Genomic DNA, 24,885 nt, shown 5'->3' on the forward strand with positions numbered 1-24,885 from the left:
TGAGCCAGGAGTTCGAGACCAGCCTGGGCAACATAGCGAGACCCTGTTTCAATTTTTTTAAAATGGACTTATTAAGACATATATAAGTACAATGATTTTAGTATCTGATACTATGTAGTTTCTGTAAATAGTGGCACTTTGTTACCCTCCAGTGGAACTGGTAAAAAGACAAAATAATTCTCATAGAATGTCAGTGTTTCCTTCTCAAGTAGGTCTCTTTCCTGCTTATTTGCAGCTATATATCTGTTCTAAAAATAAGGAATTTCTTACAGTTTTCCACTGAGAAAATATGAAATGTGGCCAGGTGCAGTGGCTCACACCTGTAATCTCAGCACTTTGGGAGGCTAAGGCGTGAGGATCACTTGAGCCCAGAAGTTTGAGACCAGCCCTGGCAACATAGGGAGATCCCGTGTCTACAAAAAATTTTTTAAATTAGCTGAGTGTGATGATGTGCACCTGTAGTCTCAGCTTTTTAGGAAACTGAGGCAGGAGGATCACTTGAGCCAGGGAGGTTGAGGCTGCAGTGAGCTGTGATTGCACCACTGCACTCCAGCCTGGGTGACAGAGCAAAACTCTGTCTCAAAAAAAAAAAGAAAAGAAAAAGAAAATCTGTAATGTTACTGTTTGTACTAGTTAATATGATATTTTAAATGCTTCCTTTTTTCCTGCAGGTATTCTTGGCGTTACCAACTGAGAGAATTTAAAAGTGAATATCGAGTTGTAGCACTGGATTTGAGAGGTTATGGAGAAACAGATGCTCCCATTCATCGACAGAATTATAAATTGGATTGTCTAATTACAGATATAAAGGATATTTTAGATTCTTTAGGTAGGTTAGTTTGAAACAAAACAACTCTTTTTAAGGGACAAACATTCAACAAATTGTGAATCAATGACTTCTTTTCTTGGGAGGATGCATATTCCATCTACCCAAATTGTCTGGATCCTGTCACCATGGTTTCAGGTAGTGAGCCCAAAATATCTATACAGGAAATTTAAAATGATGCATCTAGAGCAACTATTCTGTCTACCAGCCAAGAATGACTTTTCAGATTTGTTTTTAAACACAGACCTAATGGCCCGGGCACTGTGGCTTGCGCCTGTAATCCCAGCACTTTGAGAGCTGAGGCGGGCAGATCACCTGAGGTCAGAGTTCAAGACCAGCCTGACCAACATGTTGAAACCCTGTCTCTACTAAAAATACAAAAATTAGCCAGGCGTGAACCCAGGAGGTGGAGGTTGCAGTGAGCCAAGATCATGCCATTGCACTCCATCCTGGGCAACAAGAATGAGACTCTCTCCAAAAAAAAAGACCTAATGTATGCTGTTTATTATTTTCAGAAATAATTATTGAAAAGTTTATTTTTGTACTTAGAAAATTTATTTCTTTAGAACACACACGTATTCATTTTTAAATGTTATAAGATACAGATGCACTTGCATTATTTCTGTTGTATCAATCAGTTAGAACCACATAATATTGTGGAACAAACCACCTCAGATTCGGTGGCATAGGGTCATAACCATTTTTTCCCGTGCTCATGGATCTGCAGGTTAACCATAGGCTGGACTCCTCTGGTCTTTGCCTGAGGCTGCAGGTCCAGCTGGGACTGGCTTCTCTCTGTGAGTTGGGCTGGAGCCCAAGCTAAAAGGGAGTGGCTGCCTGAGGGAAGCTTTTCTCCTGGCAATGGCAGAGGGTGAGCCGAGGGTGAGCCCAGGTGCACAAGCTTAAGTTTCTACCGGCAGCCTATTAGTCAAAGCAAGTCATATGGTGGAGCCCAAAGTCAAGTTATACAGCCACCACGAGACCAAAGCAAATCAAAGGGGCAGCAAGTAGACTACTGTGACAGCAGGGAGAAGGGGAAAGTAAATATTTTTTAACAATAATCCAATCTATTAATACTATATCCCTTTTGACTGAAACCAAGCTGCTACCATCAGTATGTTAATGGAAGCAATATAGTGAGAAATACCATGAAATCAAAGGCACTTTCTACAGTAATCTAATAAGAGCATGGATCAGGCCAATATTTTTAGGGGGGAAAAAATGAATGGGGTCTGGGGGTGTCACGTACAATATTGTCATTTAGTCTGATTACAATAGAAGAGACTCAGACACTGATTTTGAACAATTATATTTCAGATTTTGTGATAATTCAGTCAGACCTGGCCTAAATTTGTCATCATGAAATTTTTAGGCAAATAATTAATATAAATAAGATTTATGCATGTGTGTCTATGTCTATGTGTGTGTATTAGTATAGTGGTGAGGAGTGATGGTGAGAAGTACTTCCTTGAAAGAATTAAGCAATTTTAAGTACTCCATGAATAAATTACAAATGAATTTTATGCATCCATACAATGGAAATCCTGTAGGAATCTCTATTAATCAACATTTTAACCTACTTTAAATTAACTGAGTGATTACATGAAATGAAACTGGTACAAAATTGGTGCTATAATTAAGACTTTCCATTACTTCAATTTGACTTCACAGTTCCAAATTACTGACAAATTTTCTGTGTTGAATTGTACATAGGATTTATGAAGTTAGGAAAGAGATAGATGCTTCCTGGAAATAAAGATTTATGAGTTGGACATAGATGAGGCATTTATAATTTTACTATAACTAGAAATTTCTGAGCATTCAAAAAAAAAAACAAATAATCTTGCTTTTGACTTCATTATGTGCAGTATTTACCATGGTTTCCAAACTCAGGTCCATGGGACCAGAGCTGAGCAACAGAAGCTATTACAGATGTTTTTTTTGTGTGTTTTGTACCCCCACCCCCTAACTTTTTTTCTTTTTTAGAAACAGAGTCTCAGTCTCGCTCTGTCACCCAGGCTGGAGGGCAGTGACATGATCATGGCTCACTGCAGCCTTGAAGTCCTGGGCTCAAGAGATTCTCCCACCCCAGGCTCTACAGTTGCTTGTACTACAGGTGGACACCACCACACCTGGATAATTTCTTTATTTTTTTGTAGAGATGGCTGGGTGTGTGTGTGGTGGGGAGGTCTTGCTATGTTGCCCAGGCTGGTCTCGAACTCCTGGCCTCAAGCAATCCTCCTGCTTTGGCCTCGCAAGTGTTGAGATTATAGCTATGAACCACCACACCGGCCTATTTCAGATTCTTTTTTTTAATATGGATTCCTGGGAGAGATTCTCAATCTATAGGTTTAGAGTGGAGCTATCTAGGTGATGTACAGACAAGTTTTGGAACCACTGAACTCAGTATCTGCACAAAGTACATAATTAGGATAAGATAATGAAAAGAGGTACTTCAGAAGTATAACTATTTTATGTGAGGTAACAGTGCACCCACCTGTTTCTTTTTAATGATGTCAACATTTATTTCTTGATTGCAGGGTATAGCAAATGTGTTCTTATTGGCCATGACTGGGGGGGCATGATTGCTTGGCTAATTGCCATCTGTTATCCTGAAATGGTGATGAAGCTTATTGTTATTAACTTCCCTCATCCAAATGTATTTACAGGTGAGTTCAAGTTTTTATCAAAACAGTTCTGCTAATGTGACAATTCACTCTTGCCACTGACCTTTTGGATTAGAAACAGCAAAATTTGGTTACTATCATATTTTAAAATTAAATGACTAAACCATGATAGCACATGACAGTGTCAGATACCTTGGTTTTCAATCTTCCTGGGGAATCTAAGAAAATTTAGCTTTATACTTGCTTACATAATTTTATTCCTTCAAAAAAAGATTTTACTGTTAACTTGGGGAGGGATAAAGGGAAACATACAATGACATTGCTTTGACAGTAATGAATCCTGACAGCCTAGAAATAAATTCTCCTCTTGCTTGACTGCTTTGGCTGTCAGGAATAGCAGTATTCTTTAAAGCAGTTCTCACATTTTTGGTCTTGGGCTTCTTTATGCTCTTAAAATTATTAAAGACCCCATTGAGCTTTTACTTATATGGTTTATAAATATTCACTGTATTAGAAATTAAAATAGAAATTTAAAAATATTTATATGTTAATTCATCAAAATAAATAAACCATTACATGTTAACATAAATAACATATTTTAAATGAAAGCTAACTACATCTTCCAAAACAAAATTTTAGTGAAAAGAGTGTCATTGTTTTACATTTTTGCAAATCTCTTCAATCTGTTGCAATATGTTGTTTGAATTGAAGTATATGAGGAAATTTGGCCTCACACAGATCTGTAATTGGAAAAGGGAGGAGTATTTTAATAGCCTTTTCAGATAACTGTGGATTTTCTTTCTTAATACTACACCAAACTTAAAAATTAATTGTTTTGTTTTCGTTTTTGTTTTTTTTGAGATGGAGTCTCGCTCTGTCGCCCAGGCTGGAGTACAGTGGCGCCATCTCGGCTCACTGCAACCTCCGCCTCCTGTGTTCAAGCGATTATCCTGCCTCAGCCTTCCGAGTAGCTGGGACTACAGACACCCGCCACCACGCTTGGCTAATTTTTGTATTTTTAATAGAGACAGGATTTCGCCATGTTGGCCAGGCTGGTCTCAAATGCCTGACCTCGTGATCCGCCCGCCTTAGCCTCCTAAAGTGCTGGGATTACAGGCGTGAGCCACCGCGCCTGGCCAATGGTTTCTTAAAGGTAACAATGTGGAATGTAATGGCATATAAATGATTTTTTTATACTGTGCTCTATTAAAACCCACAGGTCTCCCTAGCACTTTTATTGGATCTTTTATCCATGCCTGGTTTTGTATCATCATGCATTGGAAGATGTCGGTTCACTGATATATGCAGATCTTCCATAAGTTGACACATTTCATCATACAGTATCAAAAAAATCACATTCTTTGACATCACCCTAATCTCATCAGAAAAGCCTTTAAAGTATTGCAAAGCTGTGAAGCTCACAGTAGCAGATATAAGTTTTCCAAAGTTCTAAGGTTCATTTGAAAGTCTGATTTTTATCAATGGCAACAACTACTGATGATTGTTTTCCTTGATGTGACAGGCTCACTTTGTTAATTTTCAAGAGATTATCTGCCAAATGCCCATGTCTGACTGATGATTGGTTGTTAGTCATTCTTTCAAGTAAAACAATGTTACATTTAAAAATGCAGCTAAAAATTAGCTGGGTGTGGTGGTGTGCACCTGTAGTCCCAGCTACCTGGGGGGCTGAGGCAGGAAGATCACTTAAGCTTAGGAGGTTGAGGCTGCAGTGAGCTGAGATTGTGCCACGCACTCCACCCTGGGTGGCAAAGTGAGACCCTGTCTCAAAAAAAAGAAAAAAAAAAAGCAGCTAATTCAACCCATCAACTCAAACAATTGTAGAAGTGCTTTTCCTTGGGACAATCATTGTATTTGTGTTGTCTTGAGACAACAGAACTGCTTTATGTGTACTTTCTATTTAATTGCATAGAATATTAAAAAGATGTACTCAAAGGTCAAGTTTAATTAATGTTTTTTGCTGTTTCATCAAAGACACTGTTAAGTGAAACTAGCACTTAATTAAATTTAATTAATTAGTTAGCCACCAGTGTGTGGTGGTGAAGAATAGGATGACTACTAGCATTGTTCAGTGCCACTGCCTTGATTTGTGCTAAACCAACAGTGGCTTTAACCATCATTGCTTTTGTAGTATTGGTGCAAATATCAATATGGTGAGAAAAAAGCAAATAAATATCTTAATATCGCTATGAAATAGTTTTGACCACCTGGATACCTTAAAAAGTCTTGGGAATCCCCAGGGATTCACATGGACGGTACTTTGAGAACCTCCACTTTAAAGGCAACTCTTAAAAACTTAATAGTGATTAAAGACCTGTGAACCATGGCCAGGCACATTTTTATTTGGTTTTGGCAAAAAATAATAATTTTGTACTCTTTACCCTTGTTAAGTTTTCTGAGGTTCAAGTACTACTACTACCCACAGCAGGACTCTAGGAAATAAAAAATTCAGAACCGCATATTTCTATTTCTTCCTAAAAATTAAACAGGTAAGGAAGAAAGGGCCCATGACTATGTAAATATATAAGTCAATATAAGTGTTGAGTTGAATTTTAGATACATATCCAACTGACCTATCACTACTGAGGTATAGGGGGATGGATGCTTAGGATTCAAATGTCCTGAGAGTCACTGTATTTTTCTAGGTTGAATTAAACAGCAGAAGTCACGATACATGCTTGTTCAATTGATCAGGACCCAAGAGTAAATCTTATTTTGGTGGTGGTGCTATATGAACAAACTGTAGCTGGTGATTTCAGCAAGAAAATACTTGGGGCTGGGCGTGGTGGCTCATGCTTGTAATCCCAGCACTTTGGGAGGCCGAGGCGGGCGGATCACGAGGTCAGGAGATCGAGACCACGGTGAAACCCCGTCTCTACTAAAAATACAAAAAAAAAAAAATTAGCCGGGCATGGCGGTGGGCGCCTGTAGTCTTAGCTATTCGGAGAGGCTGAGGCAAGAGAATGGCGTGAACCTGGGAGGCGGAGCTTGCAGCGAGCCAAGATTGCGCCACTGCACTCCAGCCTGGGCGACAGAGCAAGACTCCGTCTCAAAAAAAAAAAAAGAAAATACTTGGAATATTTCTGGAATTATTTTATCAATAATTGTTTCTGCCCTGTCAGGTCAATATGAGGCTTTCGAATAACTTGCCTATATTTTTCCCTTAATTGTATTGATATCTCTTAATGCAGGGGTGAATAAATCTTGTTCAATTATCACTTTGCAAAAACTATAGTATAACAATGGTATACTTATCTGAAAATTATATTTCTAAAAACTCCATGTTGAATATAGTTATGAAATTGGAAATAAGAAAAAATGGCTTTTATAGTAAGGAAAATAAGATTGCATAGTACTCAAGCATAGACTCTTTTTTTCCCATTTTTTTAGAGACAGGGTCTCATTTAGGATCTCATTTTGTCACCCATACTGGCGTGCAGTGGCATAATCATAGTGCACTGAAGCCTTAACCTCAAGGCTGGGCTCAAGTGATCCTCCCACCTCAGCCTCCCAAGTAGCTGGGACTACAGGCTTACACCACCGTTTTTTTTTGTAGAGACAGTGTCTTGCTATGTTGCCCAGGGTGGTCTCAAACCCTTGGCTTCAAGCAGTCTTCCTCCCTCAGCCTCTCAAAGCACTGGGATTACAGGCATGAGCCACCAGGCCTGGCTTTACACACTTTTTTATTATATATGATTTTATATATATATATAAACTCACCAGTTTAAAACTTTAGTGTCTTCCCAAAGCACTTAAAATAAAATCTTACCATTCTAGTCCTACATGATCAGGCTTCTGCTTTTCTTTCTGACTCATCATATACCATCTTCCTCTCATTCATTATACACCAGCAACACAGGCCTTTCTGCATCTGGAATGTACCAAGCCCAGGATCTACTTGCTGTTCCTGGATGTTCTCCCTCGATCTTTGCACAGCTGACTCCCTGTGACCATTCAGGACTCAGCAAACATCGCATCCCGGACAGGCCTTCTTGACCACTTCTACTATGTAGCAGTCCCTCCACTCCACCCTACCATCACTGTCAATCAGTTTGCCTTCTTTTCTTTTCTTTATGGTATTATTGCTCTCTAAAGTGATCTTGTAAGCATTTGGACTTATTTATTGTGTACGTTCATTGTTTGTGGGAACCTTTTCTGTCTTGTTCACTGCTAAATCCCCTGGCACACAGTAGATAGTCAAATATTCATTGAATGAATGAGTTTTCTAGATACATCAATGAATTTATAGGAAAAACTTCAGTTCCTTTTGAGGCCAGATGAACAAGGCATTCAATTTGAATCAACTTTAAACAACCGAAAATTACATCACCATGTATTCCTAGGAAAAGTGGTAGGTCACTGATAATGACCTTGGAGGAAAAGCAGTGTTGTTTGGGCTTCCTGTTCCCTTTTGAGTCAAGATTTCATAAAGTGAAACTTTCTTTTTATTTAAAGTGGTATAAGACCAGGCATGGTGGCTCACGCCTGTAATCCCAGCACTTTGGGAGGCCTAGGTGGGCAGATCACCTGAGGTCAGGAGTTCGAAGCCAGCCTGGCCAACATGGCGAAACTCTGCCTCTACTAAAAATACAAAAAATTAGCCGAGAGTGGTGGTGGGCACCTGTAATCCTAGCTACTTGGGAAGCTGAGGCAGGAGAATCGCTTGAACCCGGGAGGCAGAGGTTATAGTGAGCTCACGCCATTGCACTCCAGCCTGGGCAACAGAGCAAGACTCTGTCTCAAAAAAATACAAAATAAAAAAAATAATAAATAAAGTGGTATAAATTTTGGAAATACCGGAAATACTCATAGTAAGATATAAGAGCATAGAAATTGTTCCAAAGAAGTCTTACTTATGGATTCTTTTATGGGATCATCTTAAAGTGAAATTGTCCTAAAAAGAAGTTCTTCTAACAGTAAGTAATTTATACCCCTTGGATAAGGTCTAACATGGCATTTTAATTTCAGAATATATTTTACGACACCCTGCTCAGCTGTTGAAATCCAGTTATTATTACTTCTTCCAAATACCATGGTTCCCAGAATTTATGTTCTCGATAAATGATTTCAAGGTAAGCCAAACAAATCAAACAAATAATGTATTATTATTATTATTAATGAAAAATATTTTAAAGTCCACATTTAAGAATAATGAAAAATGAAAGGAAATTATTATAACTTAAATGATTTTAAGAACTTACCTATAGCCTTGCTTATTTTCATAGTCTCTGTTTATGTATTTAAATACCTGGCTGTTCTTCAATTTTTTGTGAGACTGTGCCCCTATAGGCATACCCCTTTCTGGAGAACATCTCATGGGGAGATGAGGGAATACAAATGTCAGGTTTAATAGCAGCAGAAGTAGAAGACTTTGGGGTTAAAAAAAAAAAAAAAGCCCTAAACAAAGTAAACATGCAGATATTAGTGTCGCACGTACACTGACACCAGTAGTGTAGCATCTTGGAAATATCTTGGAAAGTATCTTGGAAATTTATTAAATTCTTTACTAAATTCTTCTTTTTTATTTTTATTTTTTTGTTTTGCTTGGTTTTTGAGACAGGAATTCGCTTTGTCACCCAGGCTGGAGTGCAGCTCACTGCAGCCTCAACCTCCCAGGCTCAAGCAATCCTCCCACCTCAGCCTCCCAAGTAGCTGGGACTACAGGCATGTGCCACCATGCCCCACTAGTTTTTGTATTTTTTATAGAGACTGGGTTTTACCATGTTGCCCAGGCTGGTCTGAAACTCCTGGCCTCAAGTGATCCTCCCACCTCAGCTTCCCAAAGTGCTGGGATTACAGGCATGAGCCACTATTCCCGGCATAAATGCTTCTTACATGTCCAACATGGTGTTAGATATTGGTGAGGATTTTTAAAAGGCATAATATAATTTTACCTGTAAATAATTCTATGTATAACTGTGATGGGATAAGAACTTAAAAAAAAAACCCAATGCCACTATCAAACCTAACGGAATAAATGACAACCCCTTAATATCATTTAGTACCCATTCAAATTTCATTAACTGTCATAACTGTCTTGATATACTTCATTTGTTTGAATCAGGAACCAAAGTCTATGCCTTGTATTTAGTTGTTATGGTTTTTAAAATGTATAATAGTGCCTTCTTTCTTTTCTTATTTTTGTTTAATATCACTTATTTATTGAAGAAATTTGCCCTGAGGAAAGATCCATATTTTGGATTTGGCTGATTGCTTCATCATGGTGGTATTTAACTTGTTCCTCTAACACTTGTTTTTCCTACTTCATAGGTATTGGTGATCTAGAGGCTTGATTAAATTTTAATTTGAAAAGGATACTTAATAGATGATGCTGTGTATTTCCTAACGCATCCCATCAGGGAAGTGCATGATACCTACTTGGTCCAGTTTTACTAATGCTAACAGTGATCAGTGGGCTCATGAGTTGTTAGCCTATCCAAAATTTCCTAACATCCTTCCACCAAATTAATTTTAGTATACATTAGTGATCATAGCCTAGGCCCATTATTTCATTAGGGTATGAAAAATGGTTATTTTCTAATTTTAGAATTCTTTCTGCTTTTAATTGAAATTCTGCTATAAAGAATTTTTCCACATCTACTATTTATTCTGAAATATAGTTCACACAAGAATGGCAGGATATATGCTCATTCTTTTTCTTTTTACAAACAACTTTTTTTTTTTTTTTTTTTTTTTTTTTTTTTTTTTTTTTTTGGAGATGGAGTCTGGCTCTGTCGCCCAGGCTGGAGTGCAGTGGCTCGATGTCTGCTCACTGCAAGCTCCGCCTCCCAGGTTCACGCCATTCTCCTGCCTCAGCCTCCCGAATAGCTGGGACTACAGGCGCCCGTCACTGCGCCCGGCTAATTTTTTTGTATTTTTAGTAGAGACAGGGTTTCACTGTGTTAGCCAGGATGGTCTCGATCTCCTGACCTCGTGATCCGCCCGCCTCGGCCTCCCAAAGTGCTGGGATTACAGGCGTGAGCCACCGCGCCCGGCCTACAAACAACTTTTAGAGTAATGAATATATATTTGATATATGTCGATCAGTTAGAGTCATTATTCTTTTGGATGCCCAAATTATCCCACAATAGGCATCAAATGAGGCATCCCTTCAGGTTGGCTCTTGTGGCTTTTTGACATAATCCCTTTAGTCATTGATAGCTTGCCTCCTCAATGCCCTGGGCTTATCTTTTATTTCCTGCCCAGAAGGGGAATTAGTCATTTATCCAAGGAACTCTTGAGCTGGGCCTTATAGAATATGAATAGGCAACAAGAAGACAGGATGCTTTTTATAAAAATACAGTGTGCAGGGGTGATTAGAAGGGAAGAATATAGAAAAAATAAAGCCAGGAAAGCAGAAATGCATAGAATATGTATGTATAAACAATGAGATCTCAAACTTGGCTAGAGCAGAAATTAGGAGTTGTCACCGCACAATGACCACCATCCCCTTTCCAAAGCCAAAGACTTAGCTTATTATTAGATAACAAAAAAGTTTTAATTATTGTTTTCTCACTTAAATTAGGTTTTGAAACATCTGTTTACCAGTCACAGCACTGGCATTGGAAGAAAAGGATGCCAATTAACAACAGAGGATCTTGAAGCTTATATTTATGTCTTTTCTCAGCCTGGAGCATTAAGTGGCCCAATTAACCATTACCGAAATATCTTCAGGTCAGTATAATTTCTTTTTAGTTAAATGAAAATATTTCAGTCTGATCCTAAAGGGACAATATTTTATTTTTAAGGTTAACTTCACCACTTATTCAAAGACTCAAATAAGGTATTTTAATTTTTTTAGTAAGTTGAATAATCTTTTTATGGACAATTTTAAACTTATGGAAAAGTAGACAGAGTAATGTAACAAATCGTCCATGTAGCTGTCACTTGTTTTATCCATAACTCTATCAACTTATTCTCTCCTTTTAGATTATTTGGAATAGATGTATATTTTTAATTCTTTTTAAATGATGATTTATTTATTCAAGAAATATTTATTAACCACTATGTTCTGGGCTGTGTTAGTTACTCAGAACATAGTAATGAGCAAAACTAGATAAGGTCTCTGATCTCACAAAACTTGTAGCTACTAATAGGGAAAACAGACATTAAGCAAATAACCACAGTAATGAGTGAATAGTTATAAACTAACAGAAAGGCTTTGAAAGAAAGAGATGAGAACCGAGGAAATGATGTGAGACCAAATAAGTGAAGGATGAGTTAGGTATTGACTAAACAAGATTGAGGACAGGGGGACTGGCATTCCAGAAAAAGGAAACAGCAGGTACCAAAGCCCTGTGGGAAGATGGAAGAGGGTTGTAGCTTCAAGCAACAGAATTAGGGCTTCTTGGCTGGAGCACAGAAAGTAAGGGTGAGAAGAGCATTATGAGGCTGGGTCCAAGAGGTGGGTAAGTAGACCATATGAAGGATGTAAAAGCCATGAATGTGAAGCCAGTGAATGAGAATCTCAAGCAGAAAAGAAAAACAACCTACATGTGTATTTGAATAAGTTCAGTGTGGCCATAGTGCAGAGAATGTACTGGAGAATTTTCAGAGTAAATGTGGGAAAACTGCAGCAGTCCAGGCTAGAGATGATGGTAACTTGAACAACTAGTCTGAAAACAGTGGAGATGGAGAGAGTAGGCAGATTTAAGAGATACTTAAGAGGTAAAATTGACAGGGGTTGGCAATGGGTTGGAGGGGGAATGAGAAGAGAGATATCAAATATAGCTCCTGGATTTCTGGCATGTACAACAGTATGGATAAGCATGCCATTTACTGAGACAGGAAACACTAGAATGGGACTAGTTTTTATGGGAAAGTCATGAATTTTATTGATCTTAGGCTAGTTGACTTTTGGGTGATACCGTAGATATTCAAATACACAGTTGGATAGTAGGGTCTGGAAATCAGAGGAGAGATTCTGGGATGAAGATATGTAAGATCTGGGAGTCGTTGACGTAGAGACAAGCTTTGGTTTTAGAACATGTTGTCTGGGGAGAAAGTATAGCGTGAAAGATGAGACATGGACATTTGTCAGTTTGGGTCTGTACTTAGGGAAAAAAACGAGATTCCATTTCTCTTAAGAATTAGGAGCCACAGCTGGCCTTGAATTTGAGGTTTAGGGATTTGAATTTGTGCTACCTCCATGATTCTGGAATTCTCAGGGCAGAAATTATGTGTTAACATGCCTTAGGCTGTTAACATTCCCTAGGAAGCCTGGCAGAAACAAAGACAAAACTTCTCTAGGATACATCTCAATTCAGGCCTCACAATATTCCCACAGATGAAGTCCCCTAAAGATTAGTTCATAATCCAAATTTAAAAATATCAACCTGGGCCATGCCTATAATCTCTGCACTTTGGGAGGCTGAGGTGGACAGATCACCTGAGGTCAGGAGTTCGAGACCAGCCTGGCCAACATGGCGACACCCTGTCTCTACTAAAAATACAAAAATTAGCTGGGTGTGGTGGCACATGCCTGTAATCCTAGCTACTCAGAGGCTGAGGTAGGAGAATCGCTTGAACCTGGGAGGCGGAGGTTGCAGTGAACCGAGATCACACCACCGCACTCCAGCCTGGGTGACAGAGAGAGACTCCATCTCAAAAAAAAAAAAAAAAAAAAAAAATTAACCTACTATTAATAGCAGTCAGAATACAATCGCAGCCAAACTCCTACAACTTTCAAATACTAGAACTAACAGGGACTATAAAGTATGTTTAAATAATTAAACACAAGAAAGAATAAAAAATATGAGAAAAGAATAAGGTAATATCAAGACAGGCTGGAAAGAGCTGAAAAAGAACTTCTAGAAAATGAAAAATATGGTCATTGAAATCTAGAAGTCTATAGATGAGTTAAATTGCAGATTAGACAAGCCAAAGAGAATTATGAATTGAAAGATAAATCCCCCCAAATTACCCAGAATGTAGCTTAGAGAGATAATGAAGTAAAAATGTAAAAAGCAAGTTGTAATTTATATGGAGGATAGAATTAGAAATTGCATATGTATATATATGCTAATAATTTTTTGTGATAAAATAATAGAACTAGAATAGTATTATTTTCAAACCAGTAGAGGGGAACAAGAAAATGATCAATTAAAAACTGTCAATAAAAAAATTTAAAACTATCAAAAAGGCAGAAAGGGAGAAAAAGAAGCAAAGCAGGGTAAATAGAAAGCACAAACTAAAATGACAAAACAATTTCAATATGTCAGCATGCACAACTAGCATTTATATATTAATATTGCCAGTTACAAAACAGAGAATATCAGATCGGATTTTTAAAAGAATCCATCTATATGGTGTTTGCACAGTTACAATTAAAGCACAAGGACACAAAATGGTTGAAAGTAAGAGATGGAAAGTTACACCAGGTATTGATTTAAATAAAACAAAATCTTTCAAACTCTGTGGAATCCAAAGGGAGTCATGAGATTATATGAATGAGGGAAGAAGAGGTAAATCCAAATCTTTTTTTGAATAACAAGAGGAAACTTATATACATATATCTTTGGCAAAACCGAGATGTTAATTTAAATGGTCTTTGTAGGTAACAGTTTATCAAACAAGGCAATGATTAGAAAGGCAGATAGATTGCAGAGGCTACAGGTTATATTTTATAGGATATAGCAACAATGTCTGAAGCAACAATGTCTGAAGTTCACGTCTTGTTTTTTGTTTTTTTTTACAAATAACATTTGTAAAGAGAAAATAGAATGGCACATTTTCAAACAAGTCTTTTTTTATATTCAAGAAAAAATATTTAAAATCTTAATTTTGGATAGGAGACAAGAATGACAGTTTTCAAACATGTTCTCAATTTATCTTTTTATCAGCGCTTGCTTTGAGTTGTAGAACAGTACATTGTAAGTATCTATAAGGAAAGAGGGAAAATATTCTGATCTTTCTGAGATTCTTTTACTAATAGTTGTTTATTAGGAGGACTTGCATTCCCAAGAGAAATCACTGGAATCCTGTTAATTAGCAGAGAGAGAGAGAGAGAGATAAAGAGAGAGAGAGAGAAAAGAATGAGAGCGAGCAGGCTTATAAACTTCAAAACAATTTTATCAAGGCAAAAGATGGAGTTTTAAACTGTTGGTTGTAGGTTAAATCTAGCTGGGGGAAAGTTACATTAGACCTCTAGAAGCTCTCTGACCCCCCTCTGAGCAACTCTTTATATAGATAAGCAAAGCTGAGTATATCATTAAAAACAGGGCTATGTAATGCACATTAAGACTACAAATAAGGTATAGTACATTATAGTCAGGCATGAAAATAGCCCTCATTTATGACCCTAAGCCTCCTTGGGACTATGTCCTCATCCAAAGACTTGCCAAAATTTGGACCTGAGGAACCAGGATGAACTGGGAATAAGACTAGCTACAGGACCTGTACTGCAAAAAGATAATTCTAAACATATAACAAAGCATCAAATAATAAAGCAAAATGTGACAGTCTTACAAGAAAAAAATGGACAGATCCATAATTACTGTAGGATATTTTAACCCACCTTTCTCTGAAGTTGATCAATCAAGCAGAAACAAATTAACAAGGATATAGAAGATTTGAACAACTCTATTAATATCTTTGATCTGATGAAAAATTTTACAACTCTGCACCTAACAATTAGAAAAATACACATTCTTTTCTTTTTTTTTTTTAAATAGTGGTGAGGTGTCACTATGTTGCGCAGGCTGGTCTCCAACTCCTGGGCTTAAGTGATCCTCCCACCTCAGCCTCCCAAAGTGCTGAGATTACAGGTGTGAGCCACTGTACCCAGCCTATTCAAATATGTAAAGAATATTACAAATATTGATTACCTACTGGACTACAAAGCAGATCTTAACCAATAACAAAAAAATTACATAGATTATTTTCTCTGAACACATTACAGTAGAAATCAATAACAATAGCAACAAACTTTTAGAAAACTTCATATATTCAGAAATTTGACTTCTGAATAACTCTGGGTAAAAATCTATGGAAATTAGTAAAAACTTAGAAAAAATGATATTTCGTAACATGAGGAATAGTTAAAACAATACTTAGGAAGAAATATATAGCATTAAAGGTTATATTAGAAAAGAAGATTGAAAATCAGTGAGATAAGAGTTCAACTTAAGAAGTTAGAAAAAGAACATGTAAACAAAAATAAATTAGAAGACAAATAATTTAAATTACATATATAAAGCAAAAATTAATACAATAAAAAACAAAGACACGGCCGGGCGCGGTGGCTCACGCTTGTAATCCCAGCACTTTGGGAGGCCGAGGCAGGCGGATCACGAGGTTGACAGATCGAGACCACGGTGAAACCCCGTCTCTACTAAAAATACAAAAAAATTAGCCGGGCGTGGTGGCGGGCGCCTGTAGTCCCAGCTACTCGGAGAGGCTGAGGCAGGAGAATGGCGTGAACCCGGGAGGCGGAGCTTGCAGTGAGCCGAGATTGCGCCACTGCACTCCAGCCTGGGTGACAGAGCGAGACTCCGTCTCAAAAAAAAAAAAAAAAAAAAAAAACAAACAAAGACATAATAGAGATAAGTGGCAAAACCAAAAACCAATTATTTGAAGACTACTAAGATAGATAAACTATTGGCAAGAATGGTTAAGAAAAAACAGAAGGCACAAATAAACAAAGTTAGGAACCAGAAAGCAGTAAAAAAAATAACTATTAATATAAATATAACAGACATTAAGGTATAAATGTTTAAGTTAACAAATTTTAGAACTTTGACAAAATGGGCAATTTTTAAGAAAAACATAACTTATCCAAAACTACTCATGAAGAATTCAAAAACATGAAAAGACTTATAGCAAACCAATATGAATTTAAAGCATATCTATAATAACACACATAGACATTACAAATACACACCCATATATAGAAGCCTAGATGGTTTTACAGGTGAGTTTGTTTTTTTTTTTGAGACGGAGTTTTGCTCTGCCATCTGGACTGGAGTGCAGTGGTGCAGTCTCAGCTCACTGCAACCTCCGCCTCCCAGGTTCAAGTGATTCTCGTGCCTCAGCCTCCCAAGTAGCTTGGATTACAGGTGTGTACCACCGTGTCCGGCTAATTTTTGTATTTTTAGTAGAGACAGGTTTTCACCATGTTGGCCAGACTGGTCTCGGAACTCCTGACCTCAGCCTCCCAAAATGCTGGGATTACAGGCGTGAGCCACCGGCACCCGGCCTACAGGTAAGCTTTACCACAGAAAAGCCCACTGTTAAATACTCTTTCAGATATTATAAAAGGAAGATATGTTTCAGCTCATCTTATGAGGCTAATATAACTTTCATACCAAAACAAGGATTGAATAAGACAGGCAAATTATAGGTCAAATTAAGTTATAAACATAGATCCACACATTCAAAATAAAATCAAAATGAATTCAGCATGCATTAAAAAATTAAACCAAGGATGAGTTAGCATTAAAAATCCATTAATTAGGCTGGGTGCAGTGGCTCACGCTATAATCCCAGCATTTTGGAAGGCCGAGGTGGGCGGATCACCTGACTTCGGGAGTTCAATACCAGTCTGACCAACACGGAGAAACTTCATCTCTACTAAAAATACAAAATTGGCCAGGCGTGGTGGTGCATGCCTGTAATCCCAGCTACTCGGGAGGCTGAGGCAGGAGAATCACTTGAAGCTGGGAGGCGGAGGTTGCAGTGAGCCAAGGTCGTGCCATTGCACTCCAGCCTGGGGAACAAGAGCGAAACTCCGGCTCAAAAAAAATCCATTAATTTAATTACCGCATTAACAGATTAAAGGGGAAAAAATGACCGGCCAAATAAATTAAGAAAAAGCGTTTAATAAAATTTAACACACATTCATGCAACAATTCTTAGTAATCCAGAAATAGAGGAGAAAGGAGTGGACCTCAGAGAGGTGGGATAAGCCTGCATCTGCTGAAGGGATATTTCTGGGAAACTGACCTTTGCTTTACTCAATTGTCCCAGAAAAGAAATAATAATAATAAAACATCAAGGGTGTTTTGCACTGGTTATTTGCACCTGGAGAGCTGGCAGGCACAGAAGATTCTTCAGGAGTTGGGGCCAAGGAGATACAAAACCTCTATTAAAATGGTAAAATACTTGCTTTGTATTACAAAGTAAGTAATACATTTATAGTACTCTCCACAGTTGTATTTCCATGGGAAACTTTGGAGGGCCTGGAAAGTTCTACTGATATCTGAGAGAGTAATATATTGTCTCCTGCTTTATGGAATCATCTTTGTAAATTTCTTTTTCCTTTGTCATTAAACTTTATATTCCCTTTGTCAGTTGGTGTCTTTCTGTTAATCATATTACGGTTCCATTACCACAACAGTGAAGAAGGGAACTTCGTCTACCAAAAACCTATAGTAAACATCATTTTGTTTACTATAGCATTTCTTTCAAAAATAAAGAATAAAGGTAACTCGAGGGGCCAGGCGCAGTGGCTCACACCTGGAACCCCAGCACTTTGGGAGGCCGAGGCAGGTGGATCGCATGAGGCCAGGAGTCCGAGACCAGCCTGGCCAACATAGCGAAACCCAGTCTCTACTAAAAATACAAAAAATTAGCTGGGTGTGGTGGTGGGCGCCTGTAATCCCAGCTATTCTGGAGGTTGAGGCATGAGAATCGCTTGAATCCAGGAGGCAGAGATTGCAGTGAGCCCAGATCCGTCACTGCACTCCAGCCTCGGCAATAGAGCAAGACCCCGTCTCAAAAAAAAAAAAAAAAAGATAAACTTGACTACTATAACTGCTTCTATTCACCACTATATTATGTCTTAGCCAGCATGTAAGATAAGGAAAAAAAAATGAGAATTGGGGAAGGAAGAAATAATAATTCATAGATAATGTGTTTATATATCTAAAAAAACCAGGAGAATCTACAGAAAAATTATCAAAATTAAAACAGCTCAGCAAAGTTGATATATAAAAGTTCAAGATACAAAATTATGGTTTCACAAACCAACAACCATTATAAAACATTTATTTCTTAAACAGATGCACCTGCAAATGCAACAAAAAATTCTAAGGCATATAGGAATGACTCTAACAAAAGATGACCTTTATGCATTATCAAAATTTATTCTAAGACATTAAAGAATATGGGCTTAGAGCAGTGGCTATTTACCAACCAGTAGAGAAGTATTTTTTCTTTTCTTTTTTTTTTTTTTTTTTTGAGACAGGGTCTCGCTTTGTTGTTGCCCAGACTGGAGTGCAGTGGCATGATCACAGTTCACTCCAGCCTCGAACTCCTGGCCTCAAAGGACACCATCTCAAAGTGTTGGGATAACAGGTATGAGCCACCCTGCCCTGCCGAGAAGTATTTTAATAATTTCACAATTGATACAGACTTGCTGGTATAAACTACTGAAAACCAGCTCCGGTTTATCATGTTCATGGCTGGAAAACTGCAATATCATAAAGTTATTGGGGCCAGGTACAGTGACTCATGCCTGTAATCCCAGCACTTTGGGAGGCGGAGGTGGGAGGATTGCTGGAAGCCAGGGGTTAGAGACTAGCCTGCAATACAGCAAGACCATGTGTCTAGAAAAAAAATATATTTTTTTAATTAGCCAGGTGTTGTGGCATGCCTCTGCAGTCCCAGCTACTCAGGAGGTTCAGGTGGAAGGATCACTTGAGCACAGGAATTCCAGGCTGCAGTGAGCTATGATGCTGCCAGTGCACTCTAGCCTGGGTGACACAGCAAGACCCTGTCTCAAAAAAAAAAAGTTTTTAAATTAATAATTTAAAAATTAAAAAATAAAATTATTGGATCCTCCCAAAATTCTATAAACTTAATGCAACTTCAGTGAAAACCATAAGAAAGTTTTTAAATGAAATTTGACAAGCTGATTTTAAAATTTATATGGGAGAATGGCCAAGATCATTTTAAAGAAAAGAATAGGTAGCTGGATGCGGTGGCTCACGTCTGTAATCCCAGCACTTTGGGAGGCCAAAGTGGGTGGATCACATGAGGCCAGGAGTTCAAGACCAGCCTGGCCAACATGGCAAAGCCCTGTCTCTACTAAAAATACAAAAAATTAGCTGGACTTGGTGGTGCACACCTGTAATCCCCACTACTTGGATGGCTGAGGCACGAGAATCACTTGAGGTTGCAGTGCGCCAAGATGCCACTGCACTCTAGCCTAGGTGACAGAGTAAGACCCTGCCTCAAAAAAAAAAAAAAGAATAGGGTGAATAGCTCTATTAGATATCAAGACTTATAATAAAGCTATAAAATAAATAAAATATGGTATTCACTCTGGGATGGACAAATTGATTAACGAAACAGAGAAGAAAGCCCCAAAACAGAACCACATATGTGGGAACTTGGTATGACAGAGATAGCATTTTAAACCAGTGGTGAAGATTCAATAAATTTTGTTGGACTAATTGGATATGCATATAGAATAAAACTAAATTAGGTCCCTGTATTTTATTTTACCAAACAAAAAATAAGCTTCAGGCATTGGGTATTCATGGACATAAAGATGGGCACAATAGACAATGGGACTCCAAAATGGTGGAGGGAGGGAGGGCAGCAAGGGTTGAAAAACTTCCTATTGGGAACTATGTTCATTATTTGGGCGACAGGATCAATAGAAGCCCAAACCTCAGCATCATACAATATACCCATGTAACAAACCACACGTGTACCCCCTGAATCTAAAATAATAGAATAAAGTAAAACAAAAATAAGCTTTAGGGAAATAAAAACCCAAATGTGATAATAAAACTTTAAAATGTCTAGAAAATAAAACTTTCATGACCTCATGTGGGAACGATTTCTTAAATAAAGCACAATAGCTCTCAAATTGTGAAGACTGATACATTTGATTACATTAATATTTAAAAATATATGTCAAAAGATATAAAATGATGAGCAACCTTAGGTGGGGAGAAGTTATTTGCCATACACAATTTTGAATTAATATCTAGAGTTTATAAAGAGTACCTCTAAATTAATATTAAAAAAGTAGCTCAATCAAAAAATGGATAAAGGATATGAGAAAGCAATTCACAGAAAAGGAATCTAACAGCCAATAAACACATGAAAGATGCTGAACCCTAATGGTAGATAGGGTAGATATAGAACATAAGTATTACTGCTTGTAAGAGAGATACGAAGTAACAGTGGCATAAACAAGATAGAATTTCTTTCTCTCACAAGTAAAAGTCTAGGCTGGTGTGGTTTTGCTCCATGAAATAATCACAGCTATGCTATTCTTTGGTCAGAAGCCTTGGTGCTTTCTGTTTTGTTGTTCTGTTATACATAGGGTGTCGCCCTTGTCTGTGTGGTCCATGGTGGCTTACCACCACATCTGCATTTGTCAGTGGGAAGTGGGAAGGGTCAGAGAGGGCATGCTGGGCACACATTACATTCTCACCTAGCAATAGGAAGTCTAGGAATTCTGGATGGCCAATTGTCCTGCCGAACCTTGGATTTTTTAAACACTATAGCGGAAGCGAAGAAGTTTTGTGGAGCAGTATCTAGCACATCAGGTAAGTGAAAATGTTTCACACTCATTTGATTGGAAAAAAATTAACCAATTGAGAACATGTTGGCAGTGAAGTAGAGGAACGAGAATTCTTACATGCCGCTTGTAGAGCATACAATCAGTTTGAAAAACAGTTTGACAATATCAAGTAAGGTTGAGGATGTGTATACTCTGAAAAGCAGTTCTATTTCTGGGGATGTACTGTAAGGAAACTCTTGTACATGTGCATAAGTGGATGTGTACAAGAATGAATTTGGTTATTATTTGAATTATCAAAATAATTGGAAATTTTAAAATGTCTATTAACAGAAAAATGGATCAATTGCAGTATAGTCATATAATGGAATTCTATATAGGAATGAAAATGAGTGAAGTAGAACTTCATGTATCATTGATGCAGGGCAGGCAAGCCCCAAAATTGGGGCTTTGCCTAGAAGGGTTCTTGGCTTTGCCCAGGAGGATTCAAGGGCAAGCTGGTGGTGTTAGACAGCAACTTTTATTGAAGCAGTAGTGTACTGCAGCAGCAGAGGTACTCCTCCTTACAGAGCAGGTCTAACCCATAGGTAGTGTGCCCAGAGTGGCAGCTCAGGGGCAGTTCTGCATTCATATTTATACCCACTTTTAATTACATGCAAGTTAAGGGACATGTAATTTCTAATTTTCTAACTTCTAAATTTCTAGAAAAGGGGTGGTAACTTCTGGGTGTTGCCACAGCAATGGTAAAGTGTCATGGCACTGGTGGGCATGTCATATAGAGAAGTGCTTTTGGTGCCTCTTACCTGTTTCAGCCAGTCTTCAATCTGGTCCAGAGTCGAGTCCCACCTCCTACTTCATCATCATCAATGAATAAATCTTAAAAATATATTAAGGCACAAAAACAAGTTGTAAAAGGATATGTAGAGTATGATACCATTTATATATACAGTTTAAATGCATCCAAAACACCTTTATGTATTTGTAGAAATGCATGTACTATTGTTGGGTATTTGGGGGGAATCTGACAAATAGCGCCTCTTTTTGCTGCCCAATATTTGAACCAGTTGGGAAATCAAATGAGTCAGCAGATAAAAAATAAAATATCATCTTAATTACTGATTATTTCATATGTAACATATTTAATGTGAAATTTAGTAATTTGAAACCTCAGGGCTAGAGAATATGCTTTTCTTCTGTTTTCTGGAAACACCTCTCTTTTATCTCTATTTTGATCTGGTGAAGAGTTTATATTTCTCTTTGCTCTTTGACTAATGGTCTTTTAAAACTCCTCTTACTTTGCTAATTCAATTATTCTGTGCACCGATATTGCTAAACCATGCAGATAACTGTTAGAAAATGGTTCGGTTTTGAACATTATTGTGCTCTAGAATGTAAGTGGCTTTAAAGTTTGTATTCTTTTTTTTTTTTTTAAGACGGAGTTTGCCCTGTTCCCCAGACTGGAGTGCAATGGTGCGATCTTGGCTCATTGCAACCTCTGCCTTCTGGGTTCAAGCGATTCTCCTGCCTCAGCCTCCCAAGTAGCTGGGATTACAGGCGTAAGCCACCACACCCGGCTAATTTTTGTATTTTTAATAGAGACAGGGTTTCACCATGTTGGCCAGGCTGGTCTCGAACTCCTGACCTCAGGCAATCTGCCCACCTTGGCTTCCCTAAGTGCTGGGGCATGTGAGCCACCATGCCCAGATCTAAAGTTTGTATTCTAACCCATCAGTTAGTAAGTATAGAATACATTTTTCTGTCAATTTACCCATTTACAAAGAATTTAATTTTTAGGAGGATTACAACCGAATAGTGGCTACTTGCATGGTGTCAGAAATTAAGTCCATGGTGGGCATGTGTAATATCCTGCTGTCAACTCTGAATTGCCACAAATCAGGCTTTTTTATTTACTAGTAAAAATGTGACTCAGTGCTAAACAGTTAGATGTTCATTTTCATTCTTAATCAATAGGAGTATAATTAATACCATCAACTTTTCTGAAAAACAGTAACAGAAGATGTCAAAAGCTTTAAAAATATTTGTTCCCTTAAGCTCAGGAATTCTACTTCTAGGCTGTAGCTCAAAGGGGTGATCAGAAATACCAAGAAAAATCTGGGCATAAAATGCTTATTACAGCATAATTTAAAACAAGGAGAAATACCACAAAACCTAAATATTCAATTATAGGGGAATAGTCAAGTCATTTATGAGTTATGCCATAAACTAGTATCTTTTACAGTTATTTTTGAAAAATGTTATGAAATTAGAAAATTCTTGATATCATTTAATGTGAAACTTGCATACATGTACTGTGTATACATTGTCTATATTGCATTATATTTACAGTATGGTTTCAAGAATATGCATGGAAGATGCCAAAATATTACCCTTTTGATAATGGAATTATAAATGATTTTATTTTTGTTCTTTATATTTTTCTGTACTTAAGAAAGTATAGGCCATGTGTGCTGGCTCATGCCTGTAATCCCAGCATTTTGGGAGGCCGAGATGGGAGGATTGCTTGAAGCCAGGAGTTTGAGACCAGCCTGGTCAAAATAGCAAGACCCTATCTCAAATTAATTTTAAAAACATATATATACACAACAAAAACTTTTTTTAAAAAAATAATCTTCTTGCAAAATATAGTATCATGTAATATTAAAGCTCAGTTCAAATATATTTTTTGAGTTTTCAGCTCCAATTTTCACATAAAATGCATCAGATTATCTAAGAACAATTTAAAATAAAGCTAAACACTAATATAAATAGTTTAAATCTCTCTTTCATTACACCATTCAGTAATTCTGGTATCCTTTTGAAACAAATTACTCCTCATAGTGATGAATTTCCTATTTAACTTACAGCTTTTATTATACATTTCACTAGCCTCATCCAATTTAAATTTTATTGGACCTTTTCTTAAATAGCCTTTTAAATATTTTATAGTAAATGTTGATTACTTAATGCATTGTTTCTCAATCACTTTTTCATTATCACTTTCCTAAGGAGCCTTTTTAGACTTTTTTTTCCCTAATCACCCCCACCCTGTGAAATTTTAATATCTGTTTATGTACTGTATGTATATCCATGCTTTATTTATGCAAAGGGTAAGATTTTTTTCACCCTCCCAAGAACACAATTTTCACCCTTTTAGAGGCAAGATTGCCCGCTTCGATAATGAATGGCCTAATGGGGCACTATAGGAAAATGTCATTTTAACTTTGACAGTGAATCTCAAGCCCATGTATTTTGTTTTTATAGCTGCCTGCCTCTCAAACATCACATGGTGACCACTCCAACACTACTACTGTGGGGAGAGAATGATGCATTCATGGAGGTTGAGATGGCTGAAGTCACAAAGATTTATGTTAAAAACTACTTCAGGCTAACTATTTTGTCAGAAGCCAGTCATTGGCTTCAGCAAGACCAACCTGACATAGTGAACAAATTGATATGGACATTTCTAAAAGAAGAAACAAGAAAAAAAGATTGACTTTTCTTTATCTTCTATGAAGGGTCTGTAATGAAATCTCTAAATAATTTTTAAAAATTGTTCATCAACTTCTTTATGTTTTATTAGAAAAAGCCTGTTTTAATGTGCTTTATCATAAATAAATATCCTGACAAATGGTATTGAAAAAAATCTGAGATCATGTGAACATGTAATACAATGTTGATTTTCTTCTGGTGTATTTTGCACAGACAAGCATCTGCCTTAGAATATATACACTTGTACAAAAAGGAAGTTTGCAGTAAGTGGTTCCGTTTTGGTTTCTTGCTTTTTTTTTACTCTGTTAACATATGGTGCCTTTTACAAATGTATATTAAAGATTAGCTGTGCCACATTATAAGGCAAACCTGCAATGATATAAATTTTCATTCTATTGTTCAAAAGTTCTTTTTACTATTTTTAATCATTAAAAAGTTATATTATCGAA

The 24,885-nt window shown here is 37.3% G+C and overlaps 1 protein-coding gene across 5 annotated transcripts in view; it reads left to right on the plus strand.

Moving 5' to 3' along the window:
* Positions 1-24,885, plus strand: part of EPHX4 (epoxide hydrolase 4) — a 37,788-nt gene extending 12,903 nt beyond the window's left edge. The window contains exons 3-8 of one of the 5 annotated variants that reach the window (XR_010117474.1): positions 672-829; positions 3,367-3,495; positions 8,440-8,543; positions 10,997-11,145; positions 16,569-16,672; positions 24,209-24,284. Coding sequence is in view for 3 of the 5 variants with exons in the window: in XM_063625524.1 (XP_063481594.1) it covers positions 672-829; positions 3,367-3,495; positions 8,440-8,543; positions 10,997-11,145; positions 24,209-24,440 (772 nt within the window). In the remaining 2 variants the exon portion in view is untranslated. The other 4 variants (XR_010117475.1, XM_063625526.1, XM_063625524.1 and 1 more) reach the window with 4 other exon arrangements.

The sequence above is a fragment of the Symphalangus syndactylus genome, chromosome 12 (assembly GCF_028878055.3).
Source record: "Symphalangus syndactylus isolate Jambi chromosome 12, NHGRI_mSymSyn1-v2.1_pri, whole genome shotgun sequence".
Classification (NCBI taxonomy): Eukaryota; Metazoa; Chordata; class Mammalia; order Primates; family Hylobatidae; genus Symphalangus; species Symphalangus syndactylus.